The sequence below is a fragment of the Ailuropoda melanoleuca genome, chromosome 2 (assembly GCF_002007445.2).
Source record: "Ailuropoda melanoleuca isolate Jingjing chromosome 2, ASM200744v2, whole genome shotgun sequence".
NCBI lineage: Eukaryota > Metazoa > Chordata > Mammalia > Carnivora > Ursidae > Ailuropoda > Ailuropoda melanoleuca.
In genome coordinates this window covers 166,022,067-166,039,362 of record NC_048219.1, presented here as the reverse complement: position 1 = coordinate 166,039,362, position 17,296 = coordinate 166,022,067, and the positions used below count along the sequence as shown (strand labels likewise).

Genomic DNA, 17,296 nt, shown 5'->3' with positions numbered 1-17,296 from the left:
ACTTACCTTAGAGTGTTTTTTCTCCACTATTGTGCAGTACCAACTTTGTCACAAATGAAGTGCCTATGTAGGGGTCTATTTCTAGACTCTAAACATTTTCTTTGGTGCATTTATCTATACTTTTGCTAATGCTTTCAGACTTTAAGAAATCATGTCCTTATTTCTTTAATTTTTAAATACTTCATTTTGTTTTTCTTCTTCAAGATGGTCTTAGCTATATTTGGTTTTCCATTTTCATATTAATTTTTGGAAAAGCTAATCAATTTCTGTAGGAAAACTTTTTGGGACTTTGATTTTGGTTGCATTGAATCTCTAGTTCATTTTGAGGAGATGAGTTACTTAAAGTTGACTCTTGAACAGCATGAGGGTTAGGGACACTGACCCCCATGCGGTTGAAAATCCATATATAACGCCTGATTCCCCCCAAAATTTACTAATATCTACCATTGACTGGAAGCTTTACTGATGACATAAACAGTTGATTAACACATATTTTCTATGCTATGTATATTATATACTATATATTCTTACAATAAAGTAAACTAAAGGAAGGAAAATGTTAAGAAATTCATAAGGAAATGAAAATACATTTATAGTACTATATGTATATTTATTGGACAAAACTCACATATTAGTGAACCCATGTTCATGTTATTTGATGGCCATCTGTGTGTGTGTGTGTGTATCGTGAAGTAATAATATTTACATATATAAATATATAAGCGTATTATATACATTACATGTATAGTAGTATTTATATATTTATATGTAAGTATATGTACTTATTATACCTAAGTATATGTATCTCAGTATACATTATATAAATATAATGTAATAAAACTATGCCTTGCTTCTTTATGCTTTCACACTTGTTTATTTTGTCTAGGCTTCTCTCCCTCTAGTTCTTAATTTTTTTCCTCTTCAAACTCAACTTGAAGTAATCATCACCTCCTTCCCTAACACTCTTTCTCCCCACCCCCCTTCTTTGCCATGTGTTTTTGAGATACTTCGTAGGCATCCTGGATGGGGCTTGGTACTGGAATCTTACCTCTTGTGCCCCTTTTGCTCTAGGGCTGTGGACATTAGTATTTGCTAAAAAGTGGACAATCAAATGAGGAACTGAGTATCAGTTTATCTAAGGCTTTCTGGTAATGAGTCTAAACTGGAAACTATTGTGGAACTCCTACCTCCAACTCAAATTGAAGGCAGCATGTATGAAATGGAGAAGGTAACCTGCTTCCTTCTAAGCAGACTCTGCCTAGGTGGGACTATGCATGGAAACTGGCAGCTGAAAGCCTCCAGAAAGGCAGATTTAGGAAAGTGAGACAAATTACAGACATTTAGCTGTGACTCTGTGGAATTAGTCTCCAAATTGCTTTGACTGCACAGTCTTAGCAATAAAGAACATATGAACATCTATCACCAATGTTTGTATATTTATTTCTACATTACATAAATGTACTGTAATTTACTATATAAAGTCTACAATATACAAAAATTAAAAATGGTAAGTATTTCTAAAAATGATTTCCATGTTGTTTATTAGTGGTACAGAGTTCAATAAGCACTATTGAAAAGCACGATTTAATATTTGTGATGTAGTAATTTGAAGGTCTCATTCTAAGGCAATTTCTTATTTCAGTATATGGTTTGTAATGCTACTGTATTTGAAAAAGAAACTTTCAAAGATTTGAAATTTCACATGGAAGAGGTATATCTTGGTTGTGCTTAGTAAAACCACTTTGCTCATTTTTCATTTCTATTCTACTTTGCAAAGTTTTTAGTCCAGATTTTATCAGTAAAATGTTATCTTTACTGAGTAATTAGTTCTGGCAAACTAATTGGAAGGCATTGCATTTTTTTATATTTAAAAGGAAAAATGGTCTCCTAACCTGCTGAAACCCTTCTTTTGTAAGATTTTTAAACAAATGAGGAAATGGTTTCTAAGTTGCTAAAGTGTGATACCATGAGCTTGTAGAGTGATCATAGTGCATTTGCACACACAGAAAATAACATTGGATGAAAATATTTCCAATAGTTTTCAAAATGCTCTTATCTTCACATGAGTTCATTTCAAAAAGAGTTATTTGCACATTCATTAAAATGTCACTATTTTACTCTGAAAAGACAGATTAATAAATATCCATTTTAAAATATTTGCTAGTTTACATACAGTTGATAGTTATTTGTCATCACAGAAAAGGTTAGCAAATTTGGAACATTTGTCTTCTTGTGAGAATGTACATGGGATATCTTTATGTTTGCCAACTTTAAAAAATATTTTGCTATGAAATTTTTATGCTTAGTCCTCATCTATTTGTAAAACACACTGAATATGCTACTTAAGGTAAGTACTTAGTTGAGTGGTTAATCCACTTAACTAGCAAATACGGTACCCTGAACTCATGAAGGCAGTGGTCTGACCTCTCTGAGTATAAAACTCACACTTTTCCTCAAAATATTTGTCTACTGCTTATAGTTAGTTATATGTGCTTACTTTCTTATTTGTTAAATTGTTGAATTCTGATATTTTCTTCCACTACTCTAGGGGATAGTTCCTGGGCCCTGCTGTGAGTGTTCTTGTTTCATGGGGACAGAACCACAGAGGGTGAAAGAGAGTCATTGCTCCTGAGCTAGGCAGGGAAAAGAGGATTCAAAAAATATTTTTTAGAGTTAATAATTCCAGGTACTTGTAGTTTGCAGAATGAATGGGAAGATCTGACCAATCAAATAAGTTATTCTTTTTCCCATGTAAGAAATCTGGGTTGGCTAAAGAAAAAGTAAAGATAAAAGTCTATTTTTTCAGCCATTGTTTTTGTGATAGAGAAACCATCATTGGTTTGTCATTTTTTTTTTTTTTTCCGCCTGTCTTCAACACCAGACTGAATTTCTTAAGGGTAAGAACACTTCAAGCTGGAACAGTGCCAGGCATTTAGTTGTGCCGACACATAGTAAATGTTAATTAGTGTAAAGACACTGAGGTTTCTATTAGGGCTAGGAAGTAAGAATATTCTGGAAAAGCTAAGCATGTAGGCTTGTGTGTTTCCAAGTAAAACTGAAATGGAGGAGAGTAGGTCAAAAAGGTCACTGGGGAAGAAGTGCAGAACAATAAAAGTGAATATACAGACTTTTAAAAGACGTGCCATGAGGGACTTTTACTCAGAGTGGGGCCAAAAGTAACAGAGATGAAAGGCATAGTCGAATTAACTGAAATAAAAATTCTCTGCAGCTTCAGGAGAAATTCTAGGTGGTATAAGTAGGCCTTATGAGACTAGTCTTTAGAACTTCTGTTCAAGGTTCTAATAGAATTTAGGCAAAGAGTTATTTTGCTCATGTTGCTGCCACTGAAGAGAACTCTGCTCAGATAAGGAAAGGAAAATAAAAAGGTAGTGATCTGAGGAGGGGGAGGCAGTATTTTTGCCACGTAGTTAAAGATAAATTGAGTCTTTGGTCTTACAAAAATACAATTATTTTGTATTTATTAAAATGTACATTCAAAGTAGACTTCCATGATAAGGTTATCATAACATTAGAAAGCATGAGGGTCCACACTGAATATACATATAATGTACCACGGGTTGGTGTTTATGTGAGAATATAGTAATTGTCACTCCGTTACCTTAAACTACAAATTATACAAATATATAAAAATCATATATATAAACCCATTAAGCCAATCAGATGCAGCAATAGCAAAACGACCCAACATATACACAACGAATTTTTTCAGTACAACTAAAGTGTTTGTTATATACTTTGAAGCAAAAATTTCAACATAACTGAGGATTTATTATATACATCAAAAATTGAACAGTTGATTCTTAAAAAGATACAAAACAACAGATTCCTGGGAAGTTAATGTTTATAAGTAAGACCATGTTGATTCAAGTTAGCAAAATTTGGGAATAAATACAATTCTTCTTTTCAAGTTAGATTTGTCATAGGTTTTCCCATATTCCCCTCATTTCTCCCCTCCATTCACCTTCCTTCTCTCTCGCTTTACCTTTAAAATCTATACTAAAATGTCTTGTAATTTTTAAAAGCTAACCATCATGTGTAGTGACCAGAGCTCTTAAGAACAAAGTTAAATACCAACCCACAAATATCTGTTAGTGAAGTTACTCTGGAGGAAATCACACAACTCAAAACCAAAAGCCATTTGTCCATTCCTCCATTCCCGTTTACCTACTATTCCAAAGTATTAAATTGCAGTTCCTTCTGTGGCTGATTGAATGAATATTGGAATAACTTGCAAGCAGGATCACTGCCATCTATGGGATATAGTTCTCAATCCACATCAGATTAAGAATAAAATGTGATAATGATGGTCATTTTTAGTTAGCAAGCAGAGCTCATTAGTCATGGTACTTTGCACTTCCTCTCCTCTCTCATGATTCCCTTAATGATTTTATATTTAATTGCTTACATTTTGTTTCTCTAACTTATTGATAAACTTATTGAAGGTAGGGATGAGATTTCTACTCATATTAATATTCCACTGCCTAGAATAATACTTGTTACTTAGTAGATACTCATAAAATATTTGTTGAAATACACTTTTATCTATTTCTTCTTTGCCTTCTAAAGTCTTATTTTATTTACATCACAGATGCTGAGAAAAACTCTTAAAGGGTCTGAAAGTAAAGAACTGGAAATAACACCTGAAGTGCCAACTTTGGTACCATTTGGGGATGTGGTATGTGAGACTATTCCTCCATAAACCTGTACAAATTATTTCTTATTTTATGTGAAGACTAGTTAATATTTATTATTTGATAATCAAAAAGTGTATATAGAGAATGATTCTCTCTGACAACATTTGTGAAATTTTTTATTTTTTCATTGAGTCAGAAAAGCATCCTATAATCACTGAAATTATGGAAAACATCTTGATGCACAGAAAAAAGAAATGTTTTCTATATAGGGATTCCCAAAATCTAGTTATGTCAGAATCATGTGGGATACTTTTTAAAAACGTCGATTCTTGTCCCCCACCTAAGATCTGCTAACTTGGAATCTGGGAATGGGGCCTAAGATTCAGTATTTTTATTGTGCTGGTCAGGTGATTGCATTTATCGTCAGATTTAGGAGCCTTTGAGCTATGATTTGAAAATTGACCCCACACCTTTCCCTCATCCAAAAAAATAGTAAGTCCCAGGAATAAAAGCAAACATACTCATGAATCGTATACATACACACAAACACACAGGTACGGCCAAATATCTAGGCTGAGAACCAGAAAAATCTGTTTTTTTTCTTTTGGGTGCTATACAGTATAGGACATGAGATCTATGTATATTTAGAACTGTCAAGTGTGTGTGGTATTCTGTTACAGTTATCTCTATTCCTTTTTTTTTTTTTTAGATTTTTTTTTATTCATTTATTTGACAGAGAGAGAGAGACAGCCAGTGAGAGAGGGAACACAAGCAGGGGGAGTGGGAGAGGAAGAAGCAGGCTTCCAGTGGAGGAGCCTGATGTGGGGCTTGATCCGGGAACGTCAGGATCATGCCCTGAGCGGAAGGCAGACGCTTAACGACTGAGCCACCCAGGCGCCCCAGTTATTTCTGTTCCTGAACATCATTAGAATAGTTACTGGGTATGAAGTGACAGTTTCTCTTGGCCTTCTTCTCTAGATCCTATCATATACTGTACATTTTCTTGATTAAAAAATATATGATGAATTTAACACCATGATTTTTGGGGGAAAAATTAAGACTAAGTGTATACGTTTTGTTTCTACAAAACAAGCACAGTGTGCCTTTATCCACCTAATTATATAGCGTTTTCGGATATTACAAAGTCACTGTTCGAATCTAAACTTAGAAAAGGATTCCTTGAAATCACTTTCAGCTGTAAGCTATTACGCATGCCATTATGTTGACGTACTGATTTCCGTAACCCATACGTTTGAGTATGATATCTACCTTCCTTCAGAATTGATACTTTGATTTCATTCACACTTCCTAACTTCATAGTTTCTCTTTTCCTTAGTTGAATTACATATTGCTAGACGTTAATAACCTTCTTTTAAAAGTCATCTGGAAGTTTTTGACAGATGTTCAGCATGTGATACCTCCTCTCAGTGTATGATTGGTCACATGACTTTCTGAAACCTCTGTGATTTATTCTGGGGTATTTGGCAAGGCTTGTACATGTGTCTGCAATGATAGCTACATCACAGCCCATGATTCCCCTTTCTGATAGAGCCCTTTTTCAGAAAAAAATGTGAAAAAGCCTGTCTTAAAATTGGGCCCCTAAAGTTCTTTTGTGAACACGTTCTAGTTGCTTTCCTGTTTTATGTGCATTTGGTGGGTTGGTGAAGATGTTGACTTGGTTATAGCTTTGGGCCACAGACGGGTCTCAGAATCTGTGGCAACATTTGTTATCCACAGCCTGGGAATGGTCATCATTATATTTTTAAGTGTTAAATATTTTTCTATATTTGAAAAACCGTGAGAGACTCTTAACTATAGGAAACAAACTGAGGGTTGCTGGAGGGGAGGTGGGTGGAGGATGGGGTAACTGGGTGATGGGCATGAAGGAGGTCACGTGATGTGATGAGCACTGGGTGTTATATGCAACTGATGAATCACTGAACTCTACCTCTGAAACTAATGATGTACTTAATATATGTTGCTTAATTAAATTTAAATAAAAATATATTTGAATAGAAATTTTTTTTGTTTTATATGGACTATGATATAAAAGTATAAAGAGCTACTAAAATATAAGGGAAGTTAAGTTACCCATGGCTTCATGTTTAACACTTGGCAGGCAGGCAGTGATTTATGACAGAATGTTAATGTATAGCATTATGCAATACAACATTGTAGTAATACTTCCCTGTTTTACCCTCCTCATGTATAACTCTAATTTTAAGAAATAAAAATGATTCATGGAATTACCTATGGCAGTGCCATTTAAAATTCTGCCTAGATCGTGTAATATGCATTACATACATTTGATTTGGAAACTTACAACCTTTCCTTTAACATAACATTTCATATCAAAGTGTCCTTAAGAAGTAGACCAGAGTAGGGGCGCCTGGGTGGCACAGCGGTTAAGCGTCTGCCTTCGGCTCAGGGCGTGATCCCGGTGTTGCGGGATCGAGCCCCACGTCAGGCTCCTCTGCTGGGAGCCTGCTTCTTCCTCTCCCACTCCCCCTGCTTGTGTTCCCTCTCTCGCTGGCTGTCCTATCTCTGTCAAATAAATAAAGAAAATCTTTAAAAAAAAAAAAGAAGTAGACCAGAGTACTTTCTTCTTGGGATTTCATCATTCATATACCATAGTCTTTTAATTAAATACTGGATGCTAATTTCTTTTTCTGTATTATTTTAAAACCAAATCTTAAAAATTATTTACATACATTTAAAAATACTATTGGGCCATTTTGTTGTTGTTGTTTCACAGTGTTTAATGTAATATTGCTATTGTTTTTACTTGGTTTTTAAGACCAAACATGGCTAAATATATTTGGCTGATAATGCAAATCAGTATTCAGATATTCCAGTATTCATTTTATATTTGCTTTTATGCTTAAACAGGAGGTATAATTTTCTTTAAATTTAGAAATACTTTGTTCAAGAGAGAATGAATTATTCACAGTCCTTGGGACATTGTAGTGAATGAATGAATGTTGAATGAATAGAGTGGTTTTAGGATACTGAATAAAAAAGCCCATCTGAAGCAAGGCATATTTTTTGTTATTATATGCAGCATGCTATGCTTTGTCAGTTCTCACCTAATATAAAATAACAGTGATTCAAAGAGTGATGGTTGGATTTAAGTCAATAATGCTCTTTTTTTTTTCTCGCTTTGTATTCTTGTTCTTTTTTTTTTTTTTTTTAAGTTTTTGGTAGCCAGGCTTTATTTTTATTTTTATTTTTTTGATGTAGTGTTCCATGATTCATTATTTGCTATTCTTGTTCATTTTAGTTTTACTTTGAATAAATCCTGCTATTTTTCTTCTGTATTTCTGTTTTGGTGTTTTCCATTAACTAGATATTTCTAATGAGAAACAATGTTTTAATAAGAGAAACTAGCAAAGTGGAGCTTTTAAAATATATGTTGTTTGGTATAGAATAAAATGGAAGAAAAATTAACTTTTAAAAATTCATTTGCTGTGTTTTTATTTTGGTTGTTTTAGGTTGGCTGCCTTGCTGTTCATATAAAGAACTGCAGACATCTCACACCTAGGAGTATCCTTTCTTTTGATTTAAGAGCCGTACTGTGATCAGACATGTCTGTTTCAGTTATGTATTGCTGCATTACAAAACACTCCAAGACTTAGTGGCTTAAACCCTTCACCATTTTATTATCAATCACGATGTGTATTCACTAGGTGCTACTTCTCCTCATGATCACAGCAGGCTCTGCGGTCAGCTGGCAGTTCAAAAGGGCTAGAATATCTAAAATGGCTCATTTACATGTCTGGTGCTTCAGTGAGGATGCCTGGAAGAATGGACTTAGCTAGGAAGCTGAAATGGCTAGACCTTTCTCTCTTTCCATAGAGTCCCAAGGTCTTTCCATCTTTCCATCGTATTTTTTTTCTGCATTAATTTTGATCTTTTAAAAAATATTACAATAAAATATTATTTATTTTGATTACTGAAGTTTTTGGTGTCCCCTTAAATTTTGGACCATGGCTGGTGCCTCTCTTACCCTGTCCTAGACCCAGCCCTGGCCATGTCCACTGCATATTAAAGTAGTCACAGGGCCAGGCTAGATTCAAGAGCAGAGGAAAATAAACTCCATTTTTTGATGTGCAAAGTGAAAAAAGTTTTTCACCCATCTGTAATCCATCTCAATCACCATATAAGTTAGAGGAAAAATATGTATCTTAGATGATAATACTAATTATTTCTACGTAATAATTGTGCTGTCTTAAACGATGTTTGAAGGGTTTATTTATCTTGGTGCTTTCAAATAAACTGCTCATTATCAGATTTATCATGGCATAAAACCAGTCTCATTATGAAGACTTGGTGTTTCTTTTTTATATAAAGTGAATTATTTGTTTTAAAGATTTCATTTATTTTTATGAGAGAGAGAGCATGAGTGTGGGGGGCTAGGAGCAGAGGGTTGGAAGCAGACTCCCCTCTCAACTGGGAGCCCGATGTGAGATTCGATCCCAGGACCCTGGGATCATGACCTGAGCTATAGGCAGATGCTTAATGGACTGTGCCACCCAGCTGCCCCTATAAAGTGAATTATTGAAGAGAATTCTACATGAAGAGATTTTTGAAGATAATTAGTTAAATCATAAAACAAAATTGTTTTAATGCATGGAGTGCTACATATGATAAAAATACAGTATAGAATACTTAAGTATGTAGTGAAATGAATAAGAGAATAGACATACCGCTTTAGTCTAAAGAATAGTCTAAAGAATAGACTGCTTTAAATTTTGTTGTTTTAATGTTAAAAATAACTCAAGTGACTTTTGAATTTTTGCATTTCTACATAATTATGCTCAAAAGAGTTTTTAACTATATATTGTAAATGTTTAGTCACCTTAAAAAATAATACATAGAGGGGCTCTTGGGTGGCTCAGTTGGTTAAGCATCTGACTCTTGATTTCGGCTCAGGTCATGACCTCAGGGTCACTCACACTGGGCATGGAGCCTGCTTAAGTTCTCTTCCTTCCCCCCAACCCCCTGCCCCGCAGCTCACACTCTCTCTCTCTCTCTCAAAAAATGATAATATATAGAAACATTTGCAAAAGTTTGTATGGAAATGTGAGGATGGAAATATGAGAAGTGATCTGAATAATAATCAACCTTCCTTTTCCTACTTACATTGTGCCTACCATTGATGGACAAAAATACTATTTTAAAAGACTTTTAAAATTGTTTAATATACTCTACAATTACTTTCTTTATTTGATTGATTCTTAGGTTTTGCCTGAATTGTTTAGTGGATTAATTTTATAATGTGTTATTGTACAATTACAACAAAATTTCCTTCCTCAATATCTATTTTCAGTCATTTTACAACATTACAGTAATTTGTTCATTCGCATCTCTATAAACAACATTGTGAAATGTACAAAAATGTGTAGCTTGCTATCCCAAAATGAGGAAAAGAGCACTACAATTAATTTTGATGACATAAAGTACTTTTCTGTACAGGTAATGTTAAAGTTCTCTTCTGGATATAAGAATGCATTTTTACAGTTTCAAATAGTCTACGCTAATTATATCCTTTTTTTAGAGATAGGAAAGAAACAAATGCAGCGCCTTTTTATTTATTTACAGTATTCTATTTCTGCACTATGGGCTATATTGTTGTTGTTGTTGTTTTTTAAATAAACAACTTACTACAAGATGCATAATCTTGATGTTCTTCTTCCCTAAGATCTCACCGTCTGTGGTTCTGAGTGTTCATCAAACATGCATTCTTCTCTGTCTTGCTCTTCTCCTCTCTATCCTCTTCCACCCTGTCTTAGCTTGGGCTGCTATAACAAATGACCATAGGTGAGGTGGCTTAAACTACAGACATTCATTTCTCAGCTTTCTGGAGGGAGGAAGTTCAGGATCAGGGTGCCAGCAGATCTGGTGTCTGGTGAGAGCTTGCTTTCTGATTTCCCGATGAGCATCTTCTCATTGTATAGTGACATGGCAGAGAGCAAAGAGATCATCTTTTCTTGGGTCTCTTCTTGTAAGGGCACTAATTCAACTCATGAGAGCTCTACCCTGATGACCTAACTACCTCCCCAACACCACACCTGCAAATACCATCACACTGGGGATTTAGGCTTCAACATATGAATTTTGAGGGGATGCAAATGTTCAGTCCAGAGCATACCATTTCTTTATTTCATTTCCTCATTTCCCTCTCTCCTTTCTTCTTATATAAACTCTAATTGGTTTGCATGGATTAACTTATTTAGTCTTTATAACAATCCCCCAAAATATATATATTCTTTTATTATAATCCTCATTTTACAGATGAGGAAACAGGTACTGTTAGGTAGAAGAACTTTCTTAAGGCCCTAGAACTAGTAAGTGGTGGAGCTGGGAATGGAGTCAGTCTGGCTTCAGACTACACCTTATTAAACTTCTTGTCACACCAGAGTTTCCTATGCTAAGAATTTGTGTCTCTTTACAGCTAAGCTTAGAATCTTAAATGTATCTTAGAGTTTTCGTTAAGTGAGAGCAACACTATTTCATGTAGCTGTAGGATTCATTGATTAGTCCAGTCGTTAGTCCTAATAGTTTTATTATACTGGTTAAATTTTAGTGAAATCCTAAAACATTCCCTCAGTGCTCTGTATTTTTAACCTTCGGTTTTAATCTTCAAAACTTTATTTTGCTTAAGTCTTCAGTATTGAAGATAGTTCTTTAAGCATAGTTTTTAAAAAAAACACCAAAAAACAGGCGTAGTTTTGCTAAAGGCGATCTATGCTATTTATTTTACTTTGCAAATAGTTTTCCTGAGCTTGCCAAGGTTTTCAAGAATTTTGTGGGTGTATGTCCACTTAAATAAAACTTGGAATTAATACTGGAAAATAATATAAGTTAATAAGGTGCTTATCTTTATTAGCACAATCAAAATCTTTTTCCTTATTTTAAGAGGACCTGTTAGTTTGAGCACATTAAGAGGAGAATTTTAATGGAACTATGGAAAGTTTGGGAATGATTTAGTAATAACTACATGGAAAACTACACAAGGAAACAAAAATAAAAGTGCAAAATACATATTAACCCTAAGGGAAATAAAGAAGTGATAGAGAAAAGGAAATACAGTTGTAATTATATTGTTAAACTCCGAAAAATAGTTACATATACACAATAACACTAAGTATTGGTCTAATAAAAAAAGGTATGATCTATATATAATATATTGGAGGGATGAAAGGAAGAGAATGTGAAAATTTGGGGGAGGGTGTTGAAAGTTAATATTTTTCTTCCACAATAAGCAGTTTCTTGATAGTATCTAAAACTAAAATATCACTTAATAATAATATAAGCATGTTACTTAGAAACATGATTTCCTGGCAAAAACCAGACAAATCACTTTAAAACTTGAAAGGTGATTTCTGAGGAGTGGAAATTAGGGGCTGGTTTAGGATAGTGTTGTAAAATCATACCCAGAATTTACTTTATAGAGGTATGACTAAATGATGACACATAGGGGCTAATGCCATTGAAAGAAGGGAAGAAAGGGACACAGCACACCACACTATCTAAGGCTTCAGGGGAAGTATCCGAGTGGTCAGGAGCCAGAGGATGGAAATGAGGAGAGAGCCTAGGCTAAAGCCTTTACTGGGGTTTTCTTGAGAAAGCAATGCAGAGCAGAGTCAAAAATTTAGGATTGGCTAGTTTGAATAATTCCCACAGGCTTTAGGCAGTAGGGTAGTCCCTAGTTGCTTGGTTCCTTGTCCTGGGATGATTTAGGGCCAGGGAAATACTGGCTCCATGTGAGAGATAGATTAGGAAGTGGTTAGGGCTATAATTTGGGGATTGGTTTGCATATGAAAGATGTGCCTCCATCTCACTAAACCCTTTGCTATCTCTAGGAGTTGGCTAGCCCAGGGTGAGAAAGTCTGTCTCTGGCCCGGCTTTTTAAGATGTCAAAACATCATAAAATACAGAAAAAAGATTAAACGTGGGAGAAGAAAAAAGTTGCTTTTGTTTGCTTTTTAACCATTGTAGAACTGTTTGATTTTTAAACTGTGTGTTTATATAACTTGGATAAAATAAAATTATGCATTTTATACTTTGGGATACATTTTATCAATAAGTTATTGAACAAAGACTGGAAAGGATGTTGGATGTCTTTTGATATTGGCTATTTGTATTACCTAGATTATCTGGGTTGGATACTGGTTATTGGGTTACCTTTTATAATACAGTTTCAGTAGAGTGTTGAGGCTAAACTTTTGTGTAGAGTTAAAAAGAGAATGTAGGCAGTGCATGTTTCAAAAGTCTGTAATTGATGTTACACATAACAAGATCCTAATTTTTGTTGACATTAGGGTATATGTAACTGTGCGATTGAGAAGTTATAAGGCTAATAACATGTGAAAACTAACCATTAGGTGGGTATACAACAAAATCTAGTTTATGGATGTACTTATTCAGAAATTATATCTGAAATTCAGACTGAAAATGTGATGATTCTTTTCATATGTATTTTATATCAAGGTTCCCAGGCGTCAAGATGATGAGCGGAATAATATTTACTTGGAACTAATGCAATATGAAAATACAGAAAAATATCCTCTCTTATTAGGGAGTGTTCAGGTGCACCTTTATGATGTAATTCAGGTAAGTATCAAGGTTATTTTTTTCGCCATGGTATCACATTGTCCAGTTGGTGTTTGTTGTTATAATTTATCTATATTGGATGGACTCCTTTTGGTTTATTATCTACCTGCAAACTCATATGCTTAGGAAACAATGTCTCCCTCTGGCTATATTAAAAAAAAAAAAAAAGAGTTGGCTTGAAACAGCCTAATATTTAAAAGATTTATTGTGTGGAAGGGCAATGATAAAACCTAGAAGACTAATAAGCATGTTTTATTATGTTTTCTGGAATGTTTTTAAACAGGACTCAAACCACAAACCCTCTTAGTTGACAGCCCAAATTTCAGTTCTTTTCTCCTTAGCTGGGCCGCTTGCTGTCTGCCCTGGGCCTGTGTTGTTTAGGGGTCTGCCAGAGTTGGGGACAGGGTTTGTACACACATTTTGTCTTTCCTTCTCTCTTGCTTTCTCCTGTCTGGGATTACCCTCTCACTTTCCAGCAGCCATACTGCTCTGGACTCAAAGGAAGAGAACTAACTGATTAGTGAACAAATATAAACCATCTGAAGGATTTTTAGGAATATTTGTTAGGACGCAAAGCAAGGAAGCCTTCAAGGACTAATGGAGTTATATCAAAGGACATAGGAGCCAGATTGCAGGGGCTCCTGTTGGCCAATTTCAGGATAATTCCAACATCAAAAATATCATTACAAATTCTGAATAAAGGAAAATCTGTAAATCTTTGTGATCTTAAGAAAAAAAGGGAGGGGAAGAAAAATGGAATTTAAAAACTTTTAAATAGAAGAATGTCAGTGTAGAAAGAATGATGGAATTACAGATTGACCATTTTGCAGTTCTTTGTAAAAGTGAATGATGATTAGTTCAATCAAGACTTAGCAATGCTACTTAAAATATACAGTCTACAGATTAATTGTTTCAAAGGGGAAAAGGTGCCTCTACAACAGAAGTTTTGGTTACCGCCTCAACCAAGAGCTTGAACTTAACATAAGTAAGTATGGACAACTTAACATCATATGCTCCCTGTGGCAGTACGGTATGAAGTATCAGCATTACCTATGAATTGTTCTCATCAAAAATGTTTACCCCAAATCTAACCAAGCTGAGTCTAAATCTAACTTTTAGTTTATAGGAATTTAGGGGATACGGAAAAAGTTAATACCATGATGATATATGATAAATATATGATGTGAGACATACCAGCTTAGATTCTTTAAAAAGTTAAGGTCAGGGGCACCTGGGTTGCTCAATCATTTAAGTGTCTCACTTTTGATTTCAGCTCAGGTCATGACCTCAGGGTCATAGGATCAAGCCCTGAGTTGGGCTCTGTGCTCAGTGGGAAGTCCGTTTGCGATTCACCCTCTCCCTGCTTGCATGCTCACTCGCTCTCTAAAATAGATCAATAAATCTCTAAATTTGTCGATGGCTATTTGGATCGTTTTCTGTTTTTTTTTTTTTTTACTATTATGCTCATTGTTGCAGTGAATTTTCTTGAACCTACCTTCCAGTGCGTTTCTGCAAAGAGTCTCAACATTATGAATTGCTCTCTATGAGTCTCTGATGAATTGCTACACATATGGTAAAGAGACCATTATTATGTAATGGACAGAGTCGTCAGGGAAAGCAATTTTGGTTATTTGTGGATTTTCCCAAAAAGTCTTATGATTTTCGGTGTGGTATGTTCAAGATATGCTGTCTGTGTGTAAATCTGTCAGCATTCTTCTGTAGGCACTTCTACCTTAAGAATTTGTCGTTTTACTTATTGGAATTCCTATGTTACTCTCTTGTGGTCAAACTCAGATCCTAGAAGTAAAAAGTTGACCGTGAGGAGTTTGGTGTTTTTAGCTTGTTTTTGTTTTAGTTTTGATGCAGTTTCATTAGCAAGATGTTACCTTGGAGAGACGACTGTATAATAATATCTAACCATCTGAATATCAGACAATAGAGGAAAACAAGAACCATGAGATAATCACAAATATAATAATTTTTAAAAAGGATTTTGTTTCTTTGTCAGAGAGAGAGAGAGTGAGAGCAGCATGCACAGAAGCAGGGGGAGTGGCAGGCAGAGGGAGAGGGAGAAGCAGACTCCCCACTGAGCAGGGAGCCCCATGTGGGACTCATCCCAGGACCCTGGGATCATGACCTGAGCTGGAGGCAGATGCTTAACTGACTGAGCCACCCAGGCATCCCAATAATAAATTTTTTGAATCCACTTTGTATCCACTCTATTTAAACTAGGTCTAATGGAGAATAAGTCCCATGGATGAATTTGGCCCACTTTAAATAGACACGTGGCCTTTTTAAAAACAAAACAAAACAAAAAAAACCCTCAAACTTTTCTTTTGAAATAATTGTAGATTTACATGCACTTGAAAGAAATAATAGATCCTTTGTATCCTTTTCTCAGTTTCCCCCGACGGTAACATCTTTCAAAACTACAGTACCGAAATGAATCGCAGCCGAGATAGGGAACGTGCCACCTCCCCCACGGTTTCTCATGCTGTTGCCTTTTATAGCTGCATCTCCTTCCCTCATGCCTCTGCCCCCTCCGTAACCCTTGGCAACCACTAATCTGTTCCTCCTTTCTGTAATTCTCTCATTTCCAGGATATTATATAAATGGAATCACGTAGTGTGTAACCTTTTAGTGTTGGGTTTTTTCACCTCAGCGTGATTCTCTGGGAAGTCATCCAGGTTGTTGCATGTATCACTAGTTCATTTCTTTGTTGTTGTTGAGTAGTTCTGCAGGGTGTGAATGTACCACAGTGTGTTTGACCTTCTGCCCATTGGAGGACATCTGGGTTTCCAGTTTGGGGCTGTTCTGACTAAAGCTGCTGTAAACATTTATGTACAGGTTTTTGTATGAACCTAAATGTTCATTTCTCAGATAAATTTCTGGTTTGTAAGATATTTGCATGTATAGTCATTAAAGGAAATGCCAAACTGTTTTCCAGAGTGACTAGGCCATTCATTGTACATCTCCACCAGAAATGAACAATCCATTTTCTCAGCACCCTCATCAGCATTGGTGTTGCCACCATTTTATACCTTAGCCATTCTGATAGGTTTGTAGTCATATCTCATTGTGGCATTAATTTGTACTTACCTAATAGCCAATAATGTTGAATATCTTTTTGTGAGGGCCTCTTAATTTATTAATGATTCTATTTTTCCTGAAGTATTTACTTGGGTACAGCAAGAGGCATAGGCTACTGCATAGAAATTCTACCACACTGGACAGTGAAAGGTCAAGGAAAGTATTATAACCTAGAATGATTCTAATCCACAAATTTATGCTGATTTGTCTCAAAAGCTTGAGCTGTATCATTTGCTTTTTGGATCACTTGCAAGGGTAGATTATATTTAATTCTAGAACTACTCGCTAGGATAGAATTCCTTATGCAGACTGGTCAAGTCTAGTACTCAGATGAATTGGGAAGACCTGATGACCATACCCAAACTACAGGTCATGTTCGGAAGCATGGGAGAGCCATTTGAGTGCATGACAATTATTTCAGGGGTATACATGAAGAGGACATAAATGTATTATTATGATTACCAATTACTATCCATTACTTTCTTTTTTTTATAATAATTTTTTATTATGTTATGTTAGTCACCATACAATGTATCCTTAGTTTTTGATGTAGTGTTCCATGATTCACTATTTGCGTATAACATCCGGTGCTCCATGCAATATGTGCCCTCCTTAATACCCATCACCGGCCTATCCCAATCCCCCACCCCCTCCCCTCTGAAGCCCTCAGTTTGTTTCCCAGAGTCCATAGTCTCTCATGGTTCTGAATATAATTGGACCTATTGGGGAGAACAAAGACCTTGACTTGAATGTTAAAAATCACATAGTAGGTTTTGCATAGCTTTGTAAAAAATTATTGATCTGTAGCTTGTGACATGAATCCCTTATTTCTTCTTGTATGTTTTGGATTCCTTTGAGGCTCTAGGGAAATCAGAAACATTAGCTAATTGTCAAGGCCTAGGGTCCAGTTAAGGCACATAAGTATATTGGAGTTT

At 35.3% G+C, this 17,296-nt stretch overlaps 1 protein-coding gene across 2 annotated transcripts in view; it reads left to right on the top strand.

Annotated features, from left to right (window-relative positions):
• The window catches only part of C2CD6 (C2 calcium dependent domain containing 6), a 125,106-nt gene that overhangs the window by 25,729 nt on the left and 82,081 nt on the right, over nt 1–17,296 (top strand). Inside the window, exons 2-5 of one of the 2 annotated variants that reach the window (XM_034654951.1) lie at nt 4,610–4,696; nt 8,147–8,198; nt 9,985–10,130; nt 13,149–13,271. In XM_034654951.1, the coding sequence (XP_034510842.1) occupies nt 4,610–4,696; nt 8,147–8,198; nt 9,985–10,130; nt 13,149–13,271 (408 nt within the window). Of the gene's footprint in view, nt 1–4,609; nt 4,697–8,146; nt 8,199–9,984; nt 10,131–13,148; nt 13,272–17,296 lie in introns of those variants that run through there. The other variant, XM_034654952.1, reaches the window with a different exon arrangement.